Raw genomic sequence first — 25,751 nt, forward strand, 5'->3', positions numbered from 1 at the left:
GCCTATCTTTAAAAACATTTGTCTAGGAATAGATTGATCTAAGAGCACAATGAATTTGAGCGTGATATAATAAAAGGATGTCAGCAACTCAATAAGGGAAATTTTCCTTAGATATTAGATTTATCATTTTTTATATTAGATATTTTTCTAGATATTCTAAGATCAACTTTACTGGTATTTATACAAAGTGAAAGCTTTCAGAAACCATAGCTACTCAAACCCAAACTGGGTTTACTGAACAAATTAGGTTTTTTAGGTTTACTTGAGTCATTTGTGCTATTTTAAGAAAACATAAAAATTAGATTTACTTTAAAAAGTTGTTGCACTCAAGTGTGTAAAGTAACTCTGAAGAAATTGGCTGTTTTGTACTCTAAAATGTTTGATTCAATGACAAGCCACTGAATTAACCTGAAAGAATAGAGAATTTTACCGAAATAACATCAAAGAAACTACAGAGGACTCTTTAAAACTGACAATGTAGAGAAATATTTTTTATGTGATTTGACAGGTTAATTCAATGACCTTGAGTGACAAAACAAAACAAACATTTTATTTCCAGTGTAAATGTACGGTTCCAAACCTCCTTTGGCATTAACATCAGTACAAAAGCTGTGTGCTGGGAGCTTTGTGGCATCCAAGGCCAGGAAGCAACTGCAAGTGTATTGTGTATGTGATCCAGTACTTTTGTTTATATTGTGTATGGACCGAATAAACTTGGAAGAAAGCTGGACCAATTTAAAATATTAACTGATTTCCACTTTGATAGACAGGGAGAGAAAAATGTGCAGCAGTGAGTTTCTGCTGGTAGCGTGATCACCATGGGTTACTTGCAGAGGTTCATATCACACTTAGTTTTTGTGAAAGTAATTATTCATCAATCACATTACCCTTGAGGTTCAGTCCTTTATATGTATAGAATATGTAAATATATGTTAATCTCCAAACAATGGAGAACTAATGTATTCACTGACAGAAAGAAGTCTTCAAAAATAAATTGCCTAATATGATTCTGTAAACTTCCCACACACTCAGCTATGGCACGCAAAAGTTTTAACTGGCAGAAGCTTTTCTGACAGATCGAAAAAGCAGAATTTCACCTGAGAACCAGATCCAAATGCATGCAGCGAGATGTTTGCATACTCAGTCTCACCAAATGGTCAGAAACACACATCTGAAGTGAAAACAGTGATGGGTTTAACTCTGTGTTTGTGTTTAATTTCAGCATAATCACTGAAAACACTCAAGAGGCAGAAACCCGCAAAGCTATGTCAGTAATTTATTTGTTGGCAAACAACTTTCACTGTTACAACAAATATTAGTTATGAGATCATTCAACGTGGAACCCATACAAAAAGAATAAATAATTAGCAGTAATATTGTAATAATAATCAAGATCATAATAATTTAAAAAAAGAAATGAAAAACCCAAAAAATTAAAAAAATTAAAAAAAACAAACCCCGTGCCACTTTATTTACTCCTGCCAGCTTTCTTTCCTCTGAGCTTGTTTTGCTGTATTTAAACCAATAAACTGATAAATAAATAATTTCTCTCTTGGGGACATGGCGGGGTTTGTGGAATACATGTGCAAGCTACACTTCATACACTTATTCATTTTCCTGCTAAATAAGTAAACATTGGCTTTCCACATTGGACAGTGCTCTTGTGTGCAGATTTTTCACATTTTCAGTACACAAATATGGTGTAGCCATGATATTTCATTGGTAAGACTGACCCCTTTGTAAAATAGTAGATTCTCTGAGCATTTTTCTGTACAATAAGATCTCAAACAGCACTGTAAGGTATTATCAGTTGCTAGAATATTTGGCAGAGGATATGTTTTTAAAAACTATTTTTGTGCTACGTCTTAAATCTGGCGTCTTTGTAATTTTTCACACCGAGGCCCCTCGCGCAGGGTCAAAATGAGATGAGATCCTCTTCCATCAAAAGTCTAAAATGTAGCATTTCCATAGTAATCACTTCCTTCGTCTCTTAACTACTTCAGTTTCCTGCTTGGTTTAAATCTACACAAGTGGCAAAGTATATAGTAACAACTAATTTGCAAAATGTACGTGACAGTGGTGTTGCTATAAAAAGGACCAGGATGAAGTGTGCGTAGGGTATATGCGTATTAATTAAGGAGTGCTTGACCGCCTCTGCATTACGAGAGAGTGACATGAAAGATTGTTTCTTGCTCGTTCTGCAGTCCTCTCGTGAACCGAACATATCATTGCATTTCAGAACGTTTTCACACACAAAAGGTTTGCAACTTAGGATTATAAAATAAAAGACTTGGTCATATGCAACATTTGTATCTGTATCTGGATTCTGTACAATACATAGAAACAGTTTGTGATTTCTTCATAATCCTTTGATAACGGAAAACTTTTACAGAAGAAAGGAGAAGAAACAGAACTTTTTTTTTCACTTCAGTCTGTTGTAATATGATCTTCCTTCTTTGTTTTCAGTGAAATACACAGTAGCCGCTGTCACTACGACTTGCAGGAATGTTACACCAGCCCAGACACAACTCCAGTTTAGCAGATACGAACAGGAAGAGAACTTCGAACATCAGTTTGATATGGTTACAGTTCAGCCGCCCAAATAATATCAGTGGTTCTTTTTCTTTTCTTTTCTTTTTTTTTTTTTTTCTTTTTTTTGGGTGATTGTTAGTGAGGGCATATATCATACATCCTTCACTTGATTGGCAGGTAGCGGTGCTTCTTTGGGGCCAGTTTATGCTGTGAACACCAGAGTCTGACGTCCTGCTCTACCCTTTATTGTCGTGGAAACGTCATCCAACGTATGCGTCTTTAAGAGTTAGACAGACAGACAGACATACAGACAAACAGACAGGCAGCTCTTTTCACCCAGGGCTGGGGGCCTGGGCCCTGTTGTGGTGGTAGTGGAGACTATATGCTATAATCTGCTAGAGGTCCATATTGGTAAACTTGTAGGGCTACGGTCAATCCGAAGATTCCAAATAAAAGTAACAGGTACGGTAAAATTACAGAATCCCTCCCCGTTCCTTTTCTGTTCTGAGTTCAAACATTCCATTCTGGCTTGATGTTCACAAAAAGTCTTTTAGAGCTGCCCTCTCAGTCTGCACCTTTTATGACAGTACATTCAATCCCTGCTTTTAACTGGCCAGTGATGTCTCAATCATATTGTCATGGGCCGCCGTTAATGTTACACACAGTACCTCAATCCAGGGTCGGGCCAGCTCAGTCTGTCAGTCAACAACACAGAATGTTTTCACTGAAAGGTTGAAAGTGTAAAGGTGGGCTGGGGAGGGACAGAAGTCTCGACTGCCTCTATAGACTGGTAACCAGGTGAGAAGGGTCTACAGGCGGCTCCTCGGGTGATGAATCGGACTCATCCTTGCTCCCAGAGACCATATATCCATCACTGCCACCACGGCCCATGTGGTAGTAGCTCTGCAGCTCGTGAAGGTGATTCCTGGAGCCCAAGTTTGGCATGCTCTTATAATAGACATCATCCAGTTCAGGAGCAGTAGCACTCTTACAGGGCTGTAGCTCCCCGGAGCTGTCTTCCTCTCCATCTGTTAAACCATTCATCTGCCCATCTGGGAGGTCCGTCAGCACTGGCATGCTGGTGTAGAGTGAGTCTCTGTGGTTTGGTGAGTGCGTGTGCTCATCAGTGTGCTCGTTTGTCAGCAGGGGAAAAAAGCTCTCGCTGGTCTCTTGAGGAATGCGCCGTGGCCGGGAGAAACTGTGAGGAGGCGGCGGCGGCGGGGGGTGGCTGTCTGGCGGAGGAGGCCGTGGCGGCAGGAGAGGTGCATTGGACTCCTCTCTGATAATCTCCAAACCCAGGTTCTCCTCATGGGGGAAGGCTACAGAGTTGTCTAGTACCATGGGGCCATTGTCCTCTTTACTGCCTCCCACACATCCACCAACTCCACTGCTGCTGCTGCTGCTGCTGCCCCCTGCCAGGCTCCCTGGAAGAACCAGGCAAGAATCATATTACACCACACATCTCAACATGTTAGCCCACTGACGTTAAATCATTTTGAACAAAAAGCACTGCCACTGCTACCCAAGGCAGAAACTTTAGCATTACTAGTAAAACAAGTATTTCATTTTTTAAATTGTATACTTTATTGACCCCCGTGGGGAAATTCCTCTCTGCATTTAACCCATTCACTCTGTGAAGTTTAAAGTCCCCACTCTAATTTTCAGAAATTAACAACAGATTAAATTAGTCCTGCTATGTGACACCTGACCCAAAGAGAGCGATTTAAAGGATGTCAGCTCCTTTGATGTCATTGTCCAGGTTGTCTTGCTTTCGAAATTACAGTTTTACTTGAGCTCACCACTTTCAACAGTGCCATTTTCGCCAGCATCATATGTCTGTTATCCAGTAAAAAAAAAACAAAAAACACCCAAAAAACTACTATCTGCTAGATCGGCCCACTACCAAATGTCAGACAGGCAAAGCAAAAGGAAAAAGGATCAACTTCAGGTAAATCTACGCTTCACAATAGCTGCCAAAAGTGTAAAAGTTTGGTATTGACATATCAGCTGTGATTATATGTCGCAGTTGTTTAAGCTGTCTGTTAGAAATAATAATTATTGTAGATTTTAATATGTTGCTCACCACTTCTATTGTGCTGTTTTGTTGAGTTCACCTGAACCCTCAGAAGGAAGGGTTACTGCAAATCATTATAAATGACAGGCTTTTACTTAATTCAGTTTAATAATCACCTGTCTGCATAAATCATTGTAACCAGATAAAAACCCAGATTCTACTCATTCACCCACAGAAACAAATAAAAAGTGTTTACACGCATTTATAATTACTCTAAGACTATTTTTGTTGTAGTGAGTTAACAAGCAGTGCCACTTAATAAATCTAAATATTTACATCTGTTTATCAAAACCTTCAATTATATAAATGAAACCACATTCACCTCCATTGGCCATGCTGCTGTTCACCAGTTTGTTCATGAGGTTGTGATTGCGCTCCGTGGTTGCTCTCTCATGATTGTTGAGGTAAGATGGGATATAGTTGGACGTCAGCTCCTTGAGGATCTTCTTCTCTAGAGTTGTCTCCTTGTGGTTGCCGTGGGTGCCGTAGCCGGCGCTACGGTCGAGGATCTGGACACAGTCGCTCAAGTACTCACTGCTCGCCATGCTGTAGTTGTTGGCATGGTTACCATTAAGAGGGAGTGTATCCATAACACTGGAGTCTCTTGCGTTGTTCAGGATGCCCTCTGAGAAACAATTTTAAAAAGTGCTAATTATTAAGATGTAAGAAAAAAACAACTCCCAAGTGGTTTTTTACAAATGAAAGATTTTAATTATTGTTTCACATCGTAGTGGGTGCTGTGAATTGAGGATTAAAAATTAGCAATGATAAATTTCTTGGAAAGAAAAATGCTTCAAGCGTCCATAATTCATTAAGGAGAATCTTCATAAGTACTCTTCTTTTTCAATTGCTGCTAGCGCTACAACAATACAAAAAGAAAAGTTAAAATTTCACTGAAAAATGTTTTAAGTAGAACTTCTAGTAATTATACAGGAGTTATTATCACATCTCATCTCCCTGCTGGTCGACTAATACCGGTACTATAGATACTCTATATCGACTGGAAAACTTTTTGGGGAAAAAAGGTTTTGCATAGGTTGGATTTAAAACATTAAATTGCTTTAAATTCAAGAAAAATAATTATGTAGCTGAAGTAGTTTGAGTAATAATGTAGTCCATACTTGTGTCTCGGTATGGTGCTAATGGACAGCATGAGGGAGAGAGAGAGAGAAGAGAAACACAGATGTGATTTTAGACATTGACAGAAACACATTTCAGCCACCGTTACATCAACAATTGCTCAACAACTAAAGGCAAGTTTTAAACACAAAAATCTTACATAATGATTACAGAACAAAATATCTGTGTTTTGTTATAAAGACAGAGAAAGAAACAGCATAAGAATCATATTTAAAATGCTATAAATGTAGATATTAAGCATATGCAGACACATGCTGTTGCACAAGCAACACAAGGCCAAAATGACACATGCATGTAAAAATAAAAATAAAAGTAAATCTAACATTCATATAAAATGTAATATATAAGAAATATTTCATGGTTCCCAAGTAGCTTTTTTAAGATATAGCAAATCTGCAAATAGTAATTTAGATAGAGTTGTATGCATATATGTACATTTCAGTGTCATTGATCATCTCACTTGGGAACCATAACATGCATGCATCAAAATAGAAAGCACCTTTTAAACTGAAAGAACCATGCAAACTAAATCAATAAATAGATAAAATAAAGCAACTCTATGCTACATTTAAAAATGTTGTTCATAAATGGAACATCAGCCACACCTTGGGTGTTGTACATGCCCACAGCTGGGTTGTTATAGACTGCCGAGTCCCCCAGGAGCGTGTTATAAGGATTGTTAGTACCATGGGGACGAAGGAGAGCATTAGTTATAAGATGATTAGCCATGGCTCCTGGTACAGGCAGATAGAGAAAGAGAGAGGAAAAGCAATAGCCAAGTCGAGAGAGGAGGAGAGAGGAAAAGCAACAGCCAAGTCAAGAGAGAAAAAGAGAGAAGCACTCAGGAGAAGAAAAAAAAAAACAGAGTGGAGATAGAGGTTAAAGGAGAGAACATGTAGCCATTGCAGAGTGGAAGTAAGCAAGAAGGAAAAAAGAAGAAGGGAGAGCGAGATGGAGAGTGAGTGTGTGGAAGAAAGAGGGAGAGAAGAGGACAAGTAAATCAAACAGGCTAACAGTTCAGGGAGAAAGGCAAGAAAAAGCTTGACAAGTCATTCTTGCAGCCATTGCATACAGGCTGAGGGAGGGAAAGGGAGAAGGAGACAGAGAGAGAGAGACAAAGAGAGAGTGCCATAGCTTGGAGCAGACTGTGCTGCAGTTCAATACGCTTGAGCAGAGAAGCATGACTACAGGACAGTTAATGGACAAAGGGGCCACAGAAAGTGTTTTCAGTGCATTTTCTGAGAGACTGCTCATATACACATTAAGACAATGCAAAAAATACAGGCAACAAATGGGCACGACAGCTCTTATGCATTCATCCTCATGATACTATTGACACTGTATGAAGCAGGCTGTGCTACTGCTGTCTGTGCATGTCATATAGCTTTAAAACAGAGAGGGGAAAAACAGGTTCAAATATCTCTGTGGTTTCAGCATAAACTCAAAGCAAAACATGATAAGAAATAATTATCTTTATCATAGTTTCCTTTTCCTTTTAGTACGTTAGCAGCACCACTAATGAGGTGCAGAGATGGTATTATACATGACCAACCACTGTGTATGTGACGACCTAGTGGAGAGTCTGCATCATGCAGTTTTTCTTTTTGCTTTTCTTTTCTGCTCTTTCTAGCGGCTTCAAATGCAATCTTGCTAATATTATACAGTTGTCACTGACTGTGTGGGATCTGAACTTATGGTTATGTAAACTAGCTACATCTACCATTATATGGATGCATCCCGTACCCAGTAAAATCATGTCTGAAGGCTAGTAAATCTATGAAAAATATAGGGGCACAGCAACTTTTCACTTCCCTAAGGCATTTTTTTCTCATTTCTACACAATGTAAACTATAAACTTATGATTCCTATGCCATTATAACCCAGCATTTAAGAACTACATAAGTCAAATATTGTCATATTCAAAAAAAAGGGAATATATGCATTCTAGATCCTTTCAAATGTATGACTACACAAATTATTCATCAAAACTAAAAATTATGGCGTAAGAAATTGTAAGCTCTGACACATCAATCTGCTGCAAAATGGTAAAGGTGGAGGGAAATTTGTCATAGCTGGACACACTGAAATGGAAATCACGTTAAGGATCTGTTATCTTTAATTACTTGAACTGATCCCTCCTTTTCTCGGTGCTGCCAAAAGTCAGCCACTGCTACGTGAATGCATGAGTTATTTACTGGTTGATTATGTGATGTGACGTCATTAGTCTCAAGCTACTGGAACTATTGTTGATATATATATATATATATAGCCTCACTTTAACCTTCCTAGTTTCTGGCTTACGCAAGGTGTTTAGTTGGCCATGACAAAAAATTTAGGTTGCTTGAAAATGTGTGTATAGCATCTCCTAATGTTGTTACTGCACAAATGAACCAAAGAGAAAATGATTCCCTTTTTTTTCTCCTTCTGGTCAAGCCTCCAAACAATCAATGTGGCATGTAGCTCAGTGATGCGCCTGTTTTACAACAGACTCTGTGAAAGCGTTGCCACATACACTAAGTAATATAACTACACTGAAAAAAGGCCATGTTGGATTTACTTAATTCAGTAGTGGACACTGGTTTCACACAAATGTTTTGCTTTGGCAGAAACTTAAACAACTGAGTTAAATCAACACAACTTATTTATATTTAATAAACCTGTGCATTTTGTGTTGATAAAACGCGATTGAAACATGTTTAGATGAAGTAAGTTAAAGCTCTTGGAATATTTTAATCCTTCACAATTTTGTCATTTTATTTTAACACTATTCAATAACTTTTACCCCAGTACTACTCGGTCACTTAAATACTACATGTTGTCTTCATATTACATAATGTTCAACAAAGTCTAGAGTCTGGTTACCATAAAAATTGAATGGATCTACAACAACTACCATCCTTCTATCTTTATCCTGGTTGCAGGGGGGCTGGGGCATGAAATCCTGTGCAGTGTCGCAAGATTTAACATTGCTATATTATTGACTTACTTCACTCGAACATGATATGAAGAATTTAATCTAGCCTCTCTGCATATAATGTAGTTTCTACACTATATAGTTACACTTCACTTTAAAGCATGAGGCAATTGTGTTAAATACACACAAGATGCTTACATAAATCCAAGAGATGGCCAATCAATTTTTTTCAGTGTACAGCTTCTTTAGTCTGACTCTGTTATTGTAAGCTGGTACTGTCAGAGTTTATTAAATACACATGTGAAAACAGTATTAGCTGATAGACAATTATCTTTTACTGCTAGGGTTCCAGATGAAGTGCATACCTTGGATTTGCAACCCACACCCCCCTTTTTTAATCTTTTTTTACATTAAGTAACAGCTACATTTTGAATTAATTGAGAATATCATAGAGTGTTTGAGTTTCACTAAAATGAAAAACAGCCACATACTAAAAACTGACTCCTGAGCATACCACAGAACCTTTTTTTTGGTCATTGCTATGTAGGTCTCTCTTCTTCATTATAACTTAAATGACCTGGGCATAACAAGAAGTCGGTCTCTTATCTGACAATCCAATTTATTCCATTCCACCGTTATCCAATAAGTCAAAGCATGTAGTTATTTCAACATCTACTGGCTAAGTAGCTCCGTGTGGCATTCTTTAAAGTGTGAGGGAAGGAGGAGGTGCGGGAGTCTTAAGCCCTGCCTCACTAAGTGTGTGATAATTCAAGCGCTGACACGCACCATGTCTGCTTTAGTATCAATCTGTCATGCTAACAGCTTATTAGTGGCCTGAAGAAAGTGAGGGCCACACCTCAGCTTAGAGTCTAACAAATGGCAGCATGTGTTCTCTTATGTGTGTGTGTGTGTGCACGTATTTCAAACTGTGTGGCCATTTGGGTATCTATGCCCTCATTACCCTAGCCCTCGGATAGCCATACCCATTGAGTTCATTCCTACAGTCCATTACACTGTCCTACTCTGAAGGGACTGCAATACACAGCTCTAAATAAAGTAGGGATACACTGAACTGGGCTTATTCATTTAAAAGGTTTGAGACTACAATAGCGTACAAATTCTTAGGTGCAAATCCTGCAAAGTTTCGCTCTACTTAAAATGAAACGGGATGCTATGTGATGAGTAATGCTGTGAATTCATCTAAAAATATAGCATTAATCTGCATAGCACACTATATTATAACAAAGGTGTTATGGTGTTTAGTTTAAGTCCTTAACACATACTAACTTAAAGGATTCAAACCTACAGCAGTTAAAGAAACATCTGTCCTTGCAAAAAGAAGATTGGTGCTACAGCACAGTTAGCGCTTCACTCTGTAGATTTAATATTGTGACAATAAAGTAGTTTCAGTTTTGACGGGAGCCTGCCCAGACCTCTCCTTCCTGCGAAAAAGCAGCTTTTGAAGCAGCAAAAATAAGTAAGCGATATTTACACTATCCTGCTAATCTTCCGATCTTCAAGAACAAAATACCATTATCGGTAGTCTGGACCGCAGCTACTTTGCTAAATGACAGCGTATGCTGCCTGTGCCTCCTGCTATTAATAAAGCAGATAGGGTGACAGTGATGAGGATGCAAATTGTAGGTATCCCGTGGTTACCTCTGTTGAGCGTAGCAGAGCTGTTGATGTCTCCAGTGATGAAGGAGGACTCCTGTTTCCTCACAGTGTCATTCCACATCCGCCTGATACGACTCTATACACATGAGAAAAGAAGCGAGAAAGAAAGAAAAGGGTAGAGACGGTATGGGCAAATTCGTAGAGGGGAAACAATAAAATGCAAGGGAAAAGAAATCAAAGGAAGAGCCAGCAACAGATCAAGGGAGAAAGGACACGACAACAAAGAAGGGAGAGAAATATAGTGAGAAAGTATAATATATGGGAGGCGATTGGCAAAAAAAAAAGAGGATCAAATTAGTGCAGGAGAGGCAGTAAATGGGGGAAAAAAACCCAAAGCAACATCCGACAAAAGAGAAACAGGCAGGGAAAAAAAATCATACATCAGTGTCTTTTGTACTCCATATACATTTTTTTAAGCAACATTGTCTGTCACAGTCAGGGTTTTGGATCTCACACTTTCAACAAAACATCCATATTTTAAGTAGAGATGCACTGAATGTAATTTTACTGGACTATTGCATTTTTCTTTACTATGCTATGTTTTCTAACCTTTCTTTCGTGGAGAATTTCCATTTTTGCTCATAATAAAACATAGAAAAGTTTTTGAAACAGTCAATGTTTTCCAGTACGACATCAGGTTACTGAACCTACTATCACTCCCACTCCAACAAACGCATAATCAAGTGCTCCAGGTTACTGGACACAATATTGAGCTTCTTCATTTACTGGCAAACAGTGCCAACAACAGTATATGATGCCAACTGAGCTGGGCAGATCGTGTCAGAGTTGGAGCTAATAAATGCTAAACAAAAGTTACTCTGACTTTGCTCTTATTGCAGAAAAGAGAGTTCTGAAATTACTAATGGATTGGCAGAACTATGAAAAAGAGTACATGGCAGATGGCTACACTGGTAGATTACTGGCAACTGAGTTAGCAGTATGAGGAAGCCAGACACATTTACAGCTTATAAGATATTACATTTTGCTTCACAAAAGTAATATATCTGCACAGCAATTACAGTTGTTTTTGTTGTCTAAGGTGCACTATCGGCTGTGGTGGATGGCAGCGAAATCGGTTATACCCTTGATCGGATATAGTAGCCGACTGATCGGTGCATCTCTAATTTAAAGCCCCAAAATAAACCGAATGCCATTCCAACTTAAAGTCGCATTTAATGTGTTTGCCTAAAATATGAGACGAGTTGAAAGTGAACAGCGATGACCCAAAACCCTCATGGCGTTATCTGGCCTCACCTGAGAATCTGCTGTGCTGTAGCGTCCAGGTGTGCAGGCAGGTAAGCTCACCTGTGAGCCTGTGGAGTAGCGGCCCGGGGTCCGCGAGGTGGTGGTTTTACTGGAGGAGGATATAGAAGTCTCCACGCTCTTGCCGCTGCAGCAGTGGGTGCGCAGACATTTGCCGTACTCTTTACGCACCTGGGCCCCAGATGGTGGGAGGAGGAAAAAAGCGGCAGAAACTGTAAATGCACTCTCAGCCAGCGCGTACAAAAGAGGGGGAATTGATTGATGTTTTTGCTTTGACGTTGCACATAATGATGCATATTTTCAAGATGACAGGCCGAGAAAGAAGAGACAAACTCTTCTTCTACTCAACTTCCTTGTGCAAACACTAAACCCATAAATTTAGACATTAGAAGATTAGCTCCATAAACTTTCCCCCATCAACATCCTCCCCAAGCTGCCACATATTCATCTAAAATGGACATATTCCTTAGGGGGACATGTGATGCACTTGTACACACAGAACATCTGCATTTAGATCCCAATCAAGTTAGAACAAATACGACTGTAATTGCTTTTTAACAAGCTCGTTGGACTGGCAGGCATATATTGCCACATGCTCTGTTTGAACAGCTGTGTGGTGAGTTGCTCCATGCGTCTTGGGAGAAACCAAGTTGGGTCGCAGCCAAAGAAAACCTCATCATTGTTCTGAGGACATCTCTCTGGATACCTGATCCCGTGACCTAGCACATACCTAAGTATACTGTGCACACACACCACACTTGTTTACTGGTCATGCACTTGAAACTAAAAATTGTCTGTGGGATGGCAGCCAGATGAGAGTATTAAGCATTTGATGAATCTTCTTTCCATATCCTACTCCTCTTCTGGAGTCCCAGGCACTGACAGTGTGTGGGAGACTGTAAAAGTATCCCGGTGTGTGTAGGCTCTTCCTGGAAGCCACACATAACTCAAGTATAAAAAAAACATACACACATGTGCTCACAAATGCCAGTAATCCTTTAGGCCAAGTAAACCCAAAAAAAAAACAAAAACTGAAGAGCTTGTTTTTTTTGTTTTTTTTAAATTATAGAGGAATTGAAAGGCGAACCGTGTGTTAATGTGAGTCATAAAATCATAAAACTCACTTGAGGAAATTACTTAAAGTTTCAGCCAATTAGACTTCAAAACACTCATGCATGTCCTCTTCCTGGGTCCAATATTTAAAATAATTAGAGCTGAATATTATCAAAGTGTATAACATGCTATTTCAGGTGCGATGACCCTGCCTGATGATGGAAAACTTTCTTTGCTGCTGCTAGAAGAAGTAAGACAAGCAACTCAGTTTGTTACCTGCTGCCTCAAGGCAAGACAGACAGTGACAGCGAAAGAGAGTGTTAGGTAGCAAGAATGAAAAGGTGAGAGAATTGAGCAGTAGGGATACTGAATGACCAATCAAACCTCTGTGACAGCTCTGCAGATATTTTTGGTGTCCCTGTTGATCGTTTCTGGCTCGCATGTGTGCCTCTGTGTGTGTTTGTATGTGTCTGTCACACTGGCAGCTTCTGTCTAGCTTTGTGCCTCACCTTTTTCTGCAGTATGCAGTGGAAGATGAAGATAAACATGCCCTGCAGAGAGTTGAAGATGGTGAAAAGGTAGGCCATGATCACGGTGCTCTCGTTGATGTACATTAGCCCGAACGCCCAGGTCAGACCGAGCAGACACAGCAGAGCTATGGCCCCGATCACCCAGGACCTACATGAGAAGAGAAACAGTGAAAAATGAGAAATGCTCGTCTTGTTACTGTGTGTCATTATCAAATGAAATTCAAACATGAGAAGTTTGTCTTTTCCTCCCGTGGTGAAAAAACTAATCAGTCAAGGCTGACGCATGAGGGACCATGAGACGGTAGAGGGGTTAGAAAGGGTTCATTATGAGCCCCAACACTGTAGGAGTAGACTGGAGAAAACAGCGGGAGTTTTGCTTAAAAGAATTAAAGCCTTATAAAAGGGTTTAGAGGAGGCAGTGCGAGTGGATCTTTTCATTTAGATCCAATCTCCAGAGAGCGAGGAGAGGTTATAAGCGAGCTGACGTCAGCCACGGGTATCACGAAGAAAAGCATTCTTCACCGAGCACACTTTTCCCAAGCTGCAGCCAAACTTTCTCAGTCAAAGTATATGACAGGAGGTAAAAAATCATTTTCAGGCAGAAGTAGGTCCTGAAGTCTGTTAGCGCACTTGTGACTATAACAGTTTAATGGGAGTAGATTTGATAAAAGTTTTTAAGGCTGCAAACCTTCATTTCAAATAAAGGCTATGAAGAAGTGAGTCATAAAGGCCAAATGTCAGAGAAACTTGGTCATGTGGAGGCATGTGTATGCATCGTAAGTCCTTGTCTGAGAATGTGTGTGTGTGTGTGTGTGTGTGTGTGTGTGTGTGTGTGCGTGTCCACGTGAGTGTCTTCATCGGGCAGTAAGCAGAGGGACATTACGGCCATTATAAATGACATTTCCCACTAAAGGTCATAGATTTGTGTCTGCCAGAGCCGAGATGATAGCTGTTAATTTGATTGGCTGACTGGGCAGTGATCACCTCTAACACAAGTGATAGAGACAAAGAAAACCGGCAAGAAAAGAAAGAGCAGGAATGGAGATAGAGAGAGTGAAAAAACGCAGCGGGAGAGATATTAGGAGAGTCATGAGGAAGGAAGACAGACAGAGGAGGAGAGTAAGTGAGTGAGACTAAGGTGATTGATTCGATGTTTCCCTCTGTGGCACCATTCAGGCGAGACAGAACCTCCAATAAAGCTCGTCTGACGACCCTCTTCAATAAAGGGTATGCTCATCTCTCTTTTCCATCCCACCATTTCACCTCTTCCTCCAGCGTTCCCTTGAGTCATGGTTTCTCTCTCAGCTCTGTTTCCATGAATTCACATCTCACCTTTATAATATTTCAATAGCACATTAGGTCTATAGGTCACAGGACCTCACAAATCACACATGAACAAGAAATCCATTTTACAAGACAGGTTCACGGTTAATTTAGGTGTGTGCATAGACTACAGGAAGACTCCACAGACACATGAATAACAAGCAAACCAAACAAAATGTCTCTAGGAAGACAACACTGATTGGAGAGTGGCCTTACCAGAGCCAATCCACAACAAAGATAACTTACGATGGCTTGGAGTTAGAGAGACAAAGAAAACAAAAGGAAGAAAAAAATAAGACAAAAAGAGCATGATGGTGATTAACGAATAAATGAACCACAATAAGACATGACTAATGAAGTGAAATAGATTAAAATCTAGACAGCCTTCAGTGTTCTCAGAAAGACTAAGGAAAGTCATTAAGAAGAGGGGGGAAAGATCCAAAGCATCGTGTTTTAAACGATTCTTTGATTTCCATCTTTCATCAGATTTTTTCTTATTAGAGTACTTTTTCCTGAACTGCACTAAAGCAAAGATCAGCTGGCTTCGCCTTTGCTTCTGAAACACTTCCTGCTTGAAGTCCTACTTAAAAACTGCCTCCATTGGCAGTAATATTTAAATGATATGAGAACCGAGTCATTTTTGGGATTTACATTATAAATTCTGAGCTCGGATACGCGTTGAACTCTGAGCCAAGGCATATTGTTTGAATTAGACTGAGCCTTTTTTGTCTTGAGCTGGACTCGAACAAGAAATGACACAATCCCGATTAGTTAGCTTGGTAGAAAGAGTTTCAGTATTTAATGGAAGTGAAGTCATATTTCAGTGGCACTCTCTAAGGGTCTCTTGAATAATAGGGACATGCCTGAGAATAATGATTTGAAGAATTTAGAGGGTAGCGTCTCAAAATTATGTAAGATAAAGGTGAAAGGCGCTCCATGCGACAGGGTAGCATAAAAATGTAGAATTAATTGAATAGTTCGACTTTTTGGGAAATGTGCTCACTTTCTTGCAGAGATGAATGTGAAGATTGATGCCACTCTTGTGTTTGTGCAGCCATGATGAAGTCGGAGCCAGCAGCTAATGAGCTTAGTGTAAAAACAATACTCCTGGTTCTGTCCAAAGGTAACATTCTAAAGCTCACTAATTACCATGTTATAGCCTTTCGCTGACTCCATAAACAAAACAAACTGAAACCAACAATGCGAGAGGATAAATTCAGAGATTGTGTCTCTCTTGGCTGAGAAAGAGTATTGTACCTTACCTCCATAATTTGTGTTTATGCTTCCACTTACCGTATATATAAATTATACAAACAACAAAACATAAAGGCTTTAACTGAACTAAAGGTATCAACTTGTAGCTTTTGTTACCATTGGGCAGCGCCAGGCTTAGTGTTTCAACCCTATTCGAGTCTTATGTTAAGCTAAGCTAACCATCTGCAGCAACAGTACTGCGCGAAAATTTAGAGTTATGCCTCATTTCTCTGTATTTTGCTAGGAAATAGGAAGAAGTTGAATAGTTGAAGTGATTTAATGAAACGTGTGCAAACACACATACAGTATAAAAGGCGAAAACGACGTTTGTACAAAGTGAAGTGAATATCCATTACGCCGACCTTTATTCTTTAACATAGCCTGAACTCTCTTATGCAAGTTTTAATTCTTTAATTAGTCTTCAGGAATAGTTCTCCAGACTTCTTGAATGACATTGAAAGCTCTTTGGATTTTGGCTCTTTTCTGTTCTCTGTCAAGATGATCACACACGGCTTCAATAATGTTGAGGTCCGGGCTCTGGGGAGGCCAATCCATCACTGACAGCATTCATTATGTGTTTCTCTATCCAGGTATACTTTTAATGCACTGCCAGTATCTTTGGGATCATTGTCATGGTGTAAACTGAAGCTGTTTCCTATCAGGAGTTTTCCAGATGGTGGATCAAAATCAGGTCATACTGTAGAAACACTGTTGTACTTTTCTGCGAACATCCTCAGAAAATATTGATAAAGATTAGAACAAAAAATGTGTAATTTTGATTCACCACACCTTAAGACCTGTTTCCACTGATTTTCAGTCCAGTTACTGTTTAATGTTTCATGTTTCTGCCTTTTCTCTGTTTCCTTTCCTTATGACTTGCTTCTTGCAAACTATCCTTGCACCGACACCATTTCTGATAATGCTTTAAATAATAATAGACGGATCAAATGAACAGCCAGGTGTATTTTTGACTTGACTTTACTATTTATTTGCTGTAGATAGTTTTTCTAGACGTGCTACTTCTTTTGTTCTGCCCTTGTCCAGTTTCCTGTTTCATGACGCACTGCACACCACTAAAGCACTTCTGGATGGATGCAAACTGCATTTCGTTGCCCTGTACCTGTGCATGTGCAATGACAATAAAGTTAAATTCTATTCTATTCTATTCTATTCTATTCATTGGGAGTCTTTGGGAATCATCTTGAGAATGCCAGTTCATTCCTTGAATTAGTCTGTTTATGCTCAAATGACTCATAAGTCAATGTTTAAAAAAAACTAAACATTTAACTGAAAATGGTCAGGTACAAGGACTGCATTGAAAATGAGTGTAAAAGCATTGGAAGACCTTTGGAAAGCCTGGAGAACTATTGCTCAAGACCCCTTAAAAATGCCGAGAAAGTTTGGCTTCTTAAAATATAAAGAAAAAAGGGCAGTTTCACAATACTGTTGTCTTTTTCACAATACTGCTTATAGATTGTACTGTACAGACATCTGCCTTCTATTAGTCCTCCCTTTTGCAAAAAAAAAGAAAAAAGAAGCACAGTTCCCAAATGTCAAACTATTCCTTCTGCTTTATTCACAAAAGCATGCATAATCACAAATCAGATGCACAAGTGTAGTAGCAGGATTGAAGAACTTACTTGATGTTGTCCAGACACCCAGAGTCTGGTTTGAGAATGGCCGTATGATGGAACATCTTATAAAGAGCGATGCCGAGGAAGATTACATTCAGCTGAAACACACAGACATAAAATCACACAAGGTAATTTTCTGCAGCAAGTAGCCTAATTAAAGACACAATGTCACCACAGCCATTCACTCACACAAAGAGTGATTCTTTATTTGCCTCTTCAACAGTAATTGGCTTAGGGACACCCTATCAGGCCCTCAATCAACAAGCCTTTATGTTCTCAAAATACAGCAGCTTGAACATCAGGGAAAATTTCAGCAGTTCGGGATCATTGTAACAATGGTAACCCAATTCTCATAGATGTGTTCTGTTCTATTGGAGTACTAATGCATAAAGAGGGTGGTGTAATAATGACTGTCTGAAGCGATACACTGGGTCTCAGAGGCTGTATACATTACCACTAGGTGTGGTGTCATAACAGTGCAGTCCCACCTGAACTGCTCCCCACATGCAGTCCTGCAAGATCTGTGATAGCCTGCCTGACATTTCAAAAATGAGTACAGTGGATTGGTTCACAGGCTACTGGGAATATGTCTCGTTGCTTTAAATGTCTTTGTATGTGCGTCTGCTTAATCATCAAACTCTATTCCTGTCGTAGTTTACTTGTTCAAGATAGGATGCCTGTTCCTGCTTCTCTGAACATTTTGATGACTGATGAAACATCAATCATTGGCATTGCTCAAACTTCCCGGGAGACTCTGTTCTCCAGTTTAATGTTCAATTTGGTGGCAAAGCAATAAAACAGCTAGATCAGGAGGAAAAACAGCACACAAATGAGTGCCTAATAGCAACATAACCTTGCTGAGTTTTTATCATAATCTGTGTGACGCACGGCGGCTTGCTCTCCATATCCCCTTCGAAGATTTCCAGGTTGCAGGAGTACGTGCCCGCCTGAGAGTTAATCCATGAATGGGAGTTATTAAGTTGACATATAGAGTTGCTTCCACTTTTACTTGCACTTCTGAGGAGCTCAGGCAAGCCTTGTAGGAGATTAACAAATACCTTAATGTGAGCCATCACTGCTGCACGAACATCTATAGATCTACCTACTCATAGATGAAGTGCTATGTCAAGGGTGTGTGAGTATCCACGTGTGTCCATCTCACCATAATGATGAGTGTAGCAGGGCCTATGAAGCTCCAGATAAAGTAAGTATCCAATCGCAGCCAGCACCTAGAGACAGGGAGAGACGGAGACAGAGCGAGACGTCACGCACGAGGGACGCTGAGAAGAATAAAGGGGTTAAAAAAAACATGTTGTTTAGATGGATGTAGGGTAGTAATCAGAGGATAGGACATGCATCACGGTTTCACACATATAATCACTGACAGGACGCAAGCTGGAGGAAAAAAAAGGAGCACATTATGACACGCAGTATATCAAATGCATCACGACAGAGCGAGGACAAAACAGAACTGGGGTGGATGTAAAAAGTGAAAGAGATGAAGAACAGGAAGAAAGGTGTTGCAGGATGGAGGAAAATAGCCTATACACACACCTCGAACATACATCACACACAGAGGGGGGAGACAGTGAGGGATAAGCACCTGTGATAAATAAAGCTTTACTTCTCCCTAAGGGCACAGATATATGACATGGCCACATCCTGCAGTCGCAAAAATATGACATGACTGTGTTCATTTGAATACTGAGTTATGGATGCAGACCTCATACGAGGCTATTTATGGAGTCTGCGGATGGCTGTGTTGAGGTTAAAGGAGAAAGGAGGGACACAAGTGCATGCACATTCAGTGTGTATATGCACACAAGCACACTTTCAGAAGACACGCATGAACATATAACCACAAACACACACACACACACACACGTACGCACAGGCAATCATTTTGGACCACAAGGTTAGGATTAGTTGTAAAAGATATACTGCTGTATGCAAAATTATATAACCCCAAAACACCTTGACTCATCAACTGCAGCAAGCAGGGGAAGGAGAAGAAGAAAAAAAGTGTGCCCTCCACTGAGGTCAGACCCAACTAGTTGCCGAAAAAGGTGCCAGAGAAAAACGGCTGGAGCAAAATGGCCAACTGATTCATGACCAGCTGCTTTTGAATTATTAATCTTTCAATTTCCACCACATTAGAGAACCCTCCATTATGGGTCCCTGACTGTGTCACAGTATCCTCCATTAGGGCTCCTTTGCTAACTCGTAGCCACCTTCATTACGGTACATGAATGAGACTCAGTGCCACTGGCTACTGTGAAGAAGAACAGTCTGTGTTATGTGACAAGGTGACACAGCAGGAATGGCAGATGATATTTTCAAAGGTTTTTGTCTCAATGTGTTATGTCAAAAATGATACACAGTGTCATTTTCAAGCCTGGGCTGATAAATGGATCGTGTAAGTTCGTTTCTGCTTTTTAAAAATTTCCAATTTCATTTACTTTTCAGATCCACAAGGCCCATGGGGCACGAGGACATGACGAGCAAGAGCATTAATGGCCTGGATGCAACATTACAAAAGAAAATATCGATATATTCATGCATTTATTTTTGGTTATGTGCACCTTTTACATATAAGCTCTGCTTCATTGTCCCAAAATATTTCACATCATTTTGCATTTAAAGTCACAGCAGTTGTCTCAGGTCCTTTACGACACTCTGTTTGTGATTATTCACCCAAAGCTTGGCACTGAGACTCTCATGTTTTAATGATCATCAGGCAATGAAATATTGATCTAAGTGGCATGAGGACTGGTGTGGCTTGATGGTTAAACACTGCTAAATTCAACCCTTCCCTCGTCTTTCAGAGCTGGTCGAGTAGAGTGTAGCTTGTGGAAAGCTGCAATGTCAGAACGACAAAAGGTCCCCAAATGACCAGCGACTGGGAGCATTTTAGAAGGTGAATCATTTATATCTATAACCACACGTCATTTTTCACCCTCAACACGGAGCGACTCATTTATAAGCAGCTGAGGGATGAAACACCTCTAAAGCTGTAGCCTTTCAGTGCAAAGTCCACATTGTTAGTGTTTAGTCTTATGATTTGAATGGAGAACAGGTTATGAACATGACTGTGTCTTATATATATATATTATATATGCAATATACATTTCATATGCATATGTACTTAATAATTAGAATGTTGGCCTCTTTTCAGAGTCAAAGCATGAATGAAGTGTGCAGGTGAAACTCTTACGTTCACTCTCTTTGAATCTGTAGTTTGTCTATTATGCCTGTAATGAGATGCTGCCTGTCCTTTCTTGGATTCATCCTTTTTCTAGGGTTATACAAGTCAAGCATGCACAAATACGTTACCTTGTGCTTTTAATGTAAGTGCTTTTAATGTATGTGCTTATCTTCCACTACTCTTCTCCAGAGAAGCTGGTTTTATTTTAATGTGCAAGCACAAGCCAGTGTGGATGTGTGAACATCCTGACACACAACTCCATCTTTTCCTATCCCATCCCTCCATTCTCACACTTAAAGCAGTTTTTTTTCTCCCTCGGCATACTCCACTGTACACCCCCTCCTTCTGTCCCGCCTGTTAAATCCTTCCATATTCACACATTGTTGCTGCCGTGCTCATGCAGGCACTCTGTGGTGCATCCTCCCCCTGCGTGTCCCCAATACTTCTCTACCACTCTCCATCCTTCTCTGCCTCTCTCTCTCCACTCGTTCTCTCTGTATTGACTCTTCAGAAGTGCCACAGCTTGTTGAGTCCACTGTGGCAAACGCAGCCAAAATGACAGCAGGCACTCCAGCCTCCCTCCCTTTCCCTCCCTTGCCCCGTCATCCATCCTTCCTTCACGCATTCTTCAGCAGCATCCTTACACTCGGTCGGTGCCGTAGCTCCTATAGTCCACAGCAGCGGAGACGGCCACTATGACAGCAGGTACTCCATATCCTGCCAGGTAGAAGTACTTAGTCCTGGAGTGTTCGCTCTCAAACACCTCTACCAGCATGATGTAGAGCTGTACCCCTTCCAGGAACATCCAGGTGAACGCTGCCAAGAAGAAGAAATGGAGCAGGGCCGCAAAGACTGCGCAGACAATCTGGTGAGGCAAATAAAGGATTGAGAGGGTTTAAAAATACAGTAACATTAAACTCAGGAAATATTTATTGTGCTGGACACTTGCACTGATGAGGCAGAAAAATAAAGATGCAAACAGTACAGGCAGTAAGGGTATGAGTCAGATTTAGAAAGCAATAATGTATCATATTCAGTTAAGGAAGAAAACGTAAGTGATTAAATATTGGACAGCCACTGCTTGAACAGGCAAGGCAGGGGATAGAATAAGGCAACGTGAAATAGAAGTCACAATCATAGTGTACTATGACAGAAATTTCAGGTGGCAGAATGAAAAAAAAAGTAAAAAATCACTTCAAAATAGCAATATTATTGGAGACCCCCCCCTCGCACTTCACTCACAGTCTACAATCTACAAGTCGTCCAGGAAGATAAATGAGAAAATATAAGTGACATGTTAGCGCCGCAGCCCGCGCTGATTGACCACATTTCAAAGAGATGTAGCGAAGCACTTTCAAAGGGGGCTGACAATGAGTTGTTGAGGAGGGCGAATTACTTGCCAGCGCTGTTGAAAATACAGTATGATTTTTGGCAATGCCAAAGATGAACAAAATAAGTGGAACTGCTGCAAAAATGACTCAGCATCTTGGTTTGAAAGAGACAAATGAAAAATCACATAAAAGTTGACAGATTTCGGAGCTTGAAAAAGAAAAAAAAGCCCATAACTAACTTCGGTTTGGATGCTGAATAGTTGTGAAAACATACAGCTTTTTTACGCTTTTACCAATGCAGAACTAAATGTTTTACATACGATCAACACTGTGCTTGTTAACATACTTCCTAGAGAATTGCAATTATCAAACACAAAACACAAATTAGAACGTTTTGCACCTACCAGAACTAACCCTGCGTTTTATACACTGAAAGTGAGTAAATCTATTTTAAATGACGTGCCAGTGAACAGTGACGGATGAAAGACATGTAAGTCTTAGAGTGATAGATGAAAACCCTGCGAGAGACTCTGCTCATTCCAAAGAAGAGAAGAAAAAACACAGAGGTGCAAAGAATGTGAATAAAAAAACAAAAGCCAGGGATCAAACCTAAAAAGACATTAATAATTTTGGCAATTCGATGGCAAAGAAAGAGTGTTGATTAAGAAAAAGAAAGGTGAAAAACGAATGAGCGCTGAAACTTGGTCAATCATGCCAATGTTCTAATCTGAAGAGTCACTCCTAAATCACTCAGTGGAAGCGCTAACAGACAGACTTTTATAATAGAGGAGTTTGCAACGAGAGACAATTACCTAATGTCTGAGAGACAATGAGTTTAGGGGGTGAGGGAGTCACTCATTTCCATTTCTGATGATCGCAGAGTGTAGCTTTCACAGGCAAAGGCGCACACATGCATGCACACACAGGTAGAAAAAAAAAAGTGGCTGCTTATGCAAAGTCATTTAGTTTTCCTGCTGGAATTACTGGATTAACTGGCTTCGAGCTAAGTGACGCTGAAGATGTTAATGGAGGTCACGAATAGTCACCGGTAATTAACGGGAGAACAACACGCAAATACAGCAGCACACATACATGCAAAAAAAAAAAAAAAAAAACCCCACAAAAACAAAACAACATGATCCCTCCCACGCAAACACACAGACAAAGAGAAACGCACAAGCGCCACGATCAAAACGCGCTCTCCATCCAATTTGCTTTGTCTCTTCATTTACAGTGAGAAGATTTTCTCACTGAAAGCTCAGCAGGATGCAAATGCTTCAAGGTGTTCTGAGGCTTCTTGTATACTATGGGGGAGGTAAAGGATACAGCCTTGAGCCTTAACTTACAGAGAGAAGTGGTGAAAAAGCTCGTCCTTTCCTGTGTGTTGATTATTATTTAGGTGTCCTTGTGCAGAGATAATAAAGGCGAGAATCTCCTCTCAGAATCTGTCCCATAAGATTTGTGTGCAAAACGCTTGTACCCAAGTGAGGTTTAAAGTTCTAATCCATGACTGGCGTACTGAATGCGGACCATATGGATTATACATCTTGGGCTATGATTGGAATGCACACCATGTGGATCCCCCACTGTTGAGCCAAAAAACTGCACTGCACTGAATTCCTTCAGGGATAGAGTTTGATTGGTTGCTTAAGTGATACGTAAAGAAAATGCTTCGCAAATTGTGTCTCATGATTTTAAAAAGCCTCCACGCTCTCGAGGGAAGGGCTATTTGTTCTGAGTGTCACAAGGACTTGTGCAGTTAATGATGCATTTGTTGTTCTGAAAATGCACATTTCTATTCCACATGCAGAAAAACACAATGATGTTGCAAATGACACTACATTTGACAAACGTACCACTGCGACCAATTAGGCTAGAGCTACCATTACGCCTGTGGAGAGTAGAACCATTCTTAAAATAGTATATAGAGCATATTCAATAAGTTAGCACTTTTGCCCACAAAGATGTGACTTCATGAAAAGCTTCTATATAAATGTTTACCTGGATCGCAGGAATCTGTTTAAAATAATTCCCAGCTTTGCTCTAGATGTTTCACTTGCACTAGTCTGTCTCTGAGCCTGGTCGAGAGCAGATAACTGCTAACTAGTCAGTAATGCTTAGGTTTAATCTTACTAAACACATCTATAATAATGAGATAATTAGTAATAACTAAAATTATAATATATTTTATCTTATATCGTACATAAATTCTGCTTCACTCAGTCTCAGGGGTATTTGACAAATACGAATTGCCTACTTATAAGGAGGGAAAATAAAGAAAATACATAACACCACTTGACCAGAACTTTCAGTGTCAAGAGTAAATTTTTCAAAATAGCCATCTTTAATGGTCTTTATTTTACCTTGCTTTTGTACAAGGTAACTCTACTGTTGGGTACTGATGCATACAGACTGAGGTCACAGCTGAAATCCAGCCGCACTGAGGTGTTAATCAAAAGCAGTCTGAACTCATATTCACAAATCGGCCTCATATGAGCTGCATAAGGTTTAACACAACACGATCTTTGTGGGCGCTCTTTGCATTGTAAATCATGGCTGACTATGAATGGATTGCAAAGCAGGCAAATTAGGTTCTTTTTACATACGCACAAGTACGTACATGATTTTGATGATGGGATTACTTAACATGTTGAAGAAAAAATAAATACACTTAATTATGCAAAACCATTACATAGAATAGTAAGAATATTGTTTTGTTTCACAATCGCTATGAGAAATGACGGCTTTGATTTATTCCAAAGATCACTGTTACTGTACAACATCTCCTGTTTTATTCAGTAGTAGCACAAGTGTGGTAAACCACTGACACAAAGTTAATAAACAGTCTGATGATTTGTGGTATTGGTCAGTGGATAGTTATGCCAACATGTGCCGTGGACTTGTCTGAATTTATGGTCAAAGTAATGTTCTTCCATACGCCGCGTATACTGCACACACTCGCACAAGCTCACACAGGGGAACTGGACCCTCACCGGCTGGTCGGCCTTGTTGATCCCGTACAGAAACAGAGACTCAGCGATGAAGAGGCTGATGCAGAGGTTCTTGTGAATGGTGTTGCGATCGCTCTGAAGCCCTCTGAAGAAGCAGAAGGTGAAGATGCAGATAAGCAGGCAAACCAGTGACAACAGGATGCCCACCCACGTGATGACATCCAGGAGCACGTCGTGCATGCTGTCTGTTTTCTGTGAAATGTGCAAACAGAGAGACAAGTTTAAGTTGGTAATTCAATAATAACAATGTAATTTACAGCTACTATAGCTATGCATAGCCTTGGTATGCTAACATCATACATGAGTCATACTGTTGTAAGGTGAAACAAACTGTAGGAGCAGACAGTTAAATCCCCCCCCTGGCTTTTGTGAGTCTGGCTGTGTGTCGTTGAGCGTTCAGGGCCACAGCGTTACGCTGTGTTGCACAGGTGTGCTGGCTCTATCCATCAGTGTCCTGCAAGCTGGCAGGTAGAGCAATGTTCAACCTAGCGCTGTTGTGATGGATCTACTGCTCAGACCCTCACACTGCGTTCACACAGAGCAGCCGAGCTGGCTCTGACCATGACCCCTTTGGAAGTAACACACATCCTAGCCCACGGGGAGGGAATAGGTGTCGCGCAATATCCAGAGTTACAAGGGCTGATTTGTGTAAAGAAACTTGGTCTTAACATAACAAAAGAGAGAGAGAGACAAAAAGTACTTATCCCACACATGGCGGGAGAATAATGCTTTTATTAACCACCCACTAAGGCTCATGGATATCTAAAAAACCCCAAAACAAAACCAAAATCTGAAAACAAAAACATGTTT

The 25,751-nt window shown here is 40.1% G+C and overlaps 1 protein-coding gene across 10 annotated transcripts in view; it reads right to left on the reverse strand.

Annotated features, from left to right (window-relative positions):
* Positions 1-1,262: 1,262 nt before the first annotated feature.
* The window catches only part of adgrl3.1 (adhesion G protein-coupled receptor L3.1), a 117,921-nt gene continuing 93,432 nt past the window's right edge, over positions 1,263-25,751 (reverse strand). For 2 of the 10 annotated variants that reach the window (XM_040024426.1, XM_040024425.1), the window contains 11 exons: positions 24,924-25,133; positions 21,244-21,464; positions 18,557-18,623; positions 17,401-17,492; positions 13,163-13,331; positions 11,592-11,771; positions 10,320-10,413; positions 6,352-6,480; positions 5,728-5,745; positions 4,929-5,231; positions 1,263-3,956 (listed from right to left, as the gene is read on the reverse strand). In XM_040024426.1, the coding sequence (XP_039880360.1) occupies positions 3,313-3,956; positions 4,929-5,231; positions 5,728-5,745; positions 6,352-6,480; positions 10,320-10,413; positions 11,592-11,771; positions 13,163-13,331; positions 17,401-17,492; positions 18,557-18,623; positions 21,244-21,464; positions 24,924-25,133 (2,127 nt within the window). In that variant the 3' untranslated portion in view covers positions 1,263-3,312. The remainder of the gene's footprint in view (positions 3,957-4,928; positions 5,232-5,727; positions 5,746-6,351; positions 6,481-10,319; positions 10,414-11,591; positions 11,772-13,162; positions 13,332-17,400; positions 17,493-18,556; positions 18,624-21,243; positions 21,465-24,923; positions 25,134-25,751) is intronic. The other 8 variants (XM_040024434.1, XM_040024433.1, XM_040024430.1 and 5 more) reach the window with 7 other exon arrangements.

The sequence above is a fragment of the Simochromis diagramma genome, unplaced genomic scaffold (genome assembly GCF_900408965.1).
Source record: "Simochromis diagramma unplaced genomic scaffold, fSimDia1.1 OVJJ01000302.1, whole genome shotgun sequence".
NCBI classification, from domain to species: domain Eukaryota; kingdom Metazoa; phylum Chordata; class Actinopteri; order Cichliformes; family Cichlidae; genus Simochromis; species Simochromis diagramma.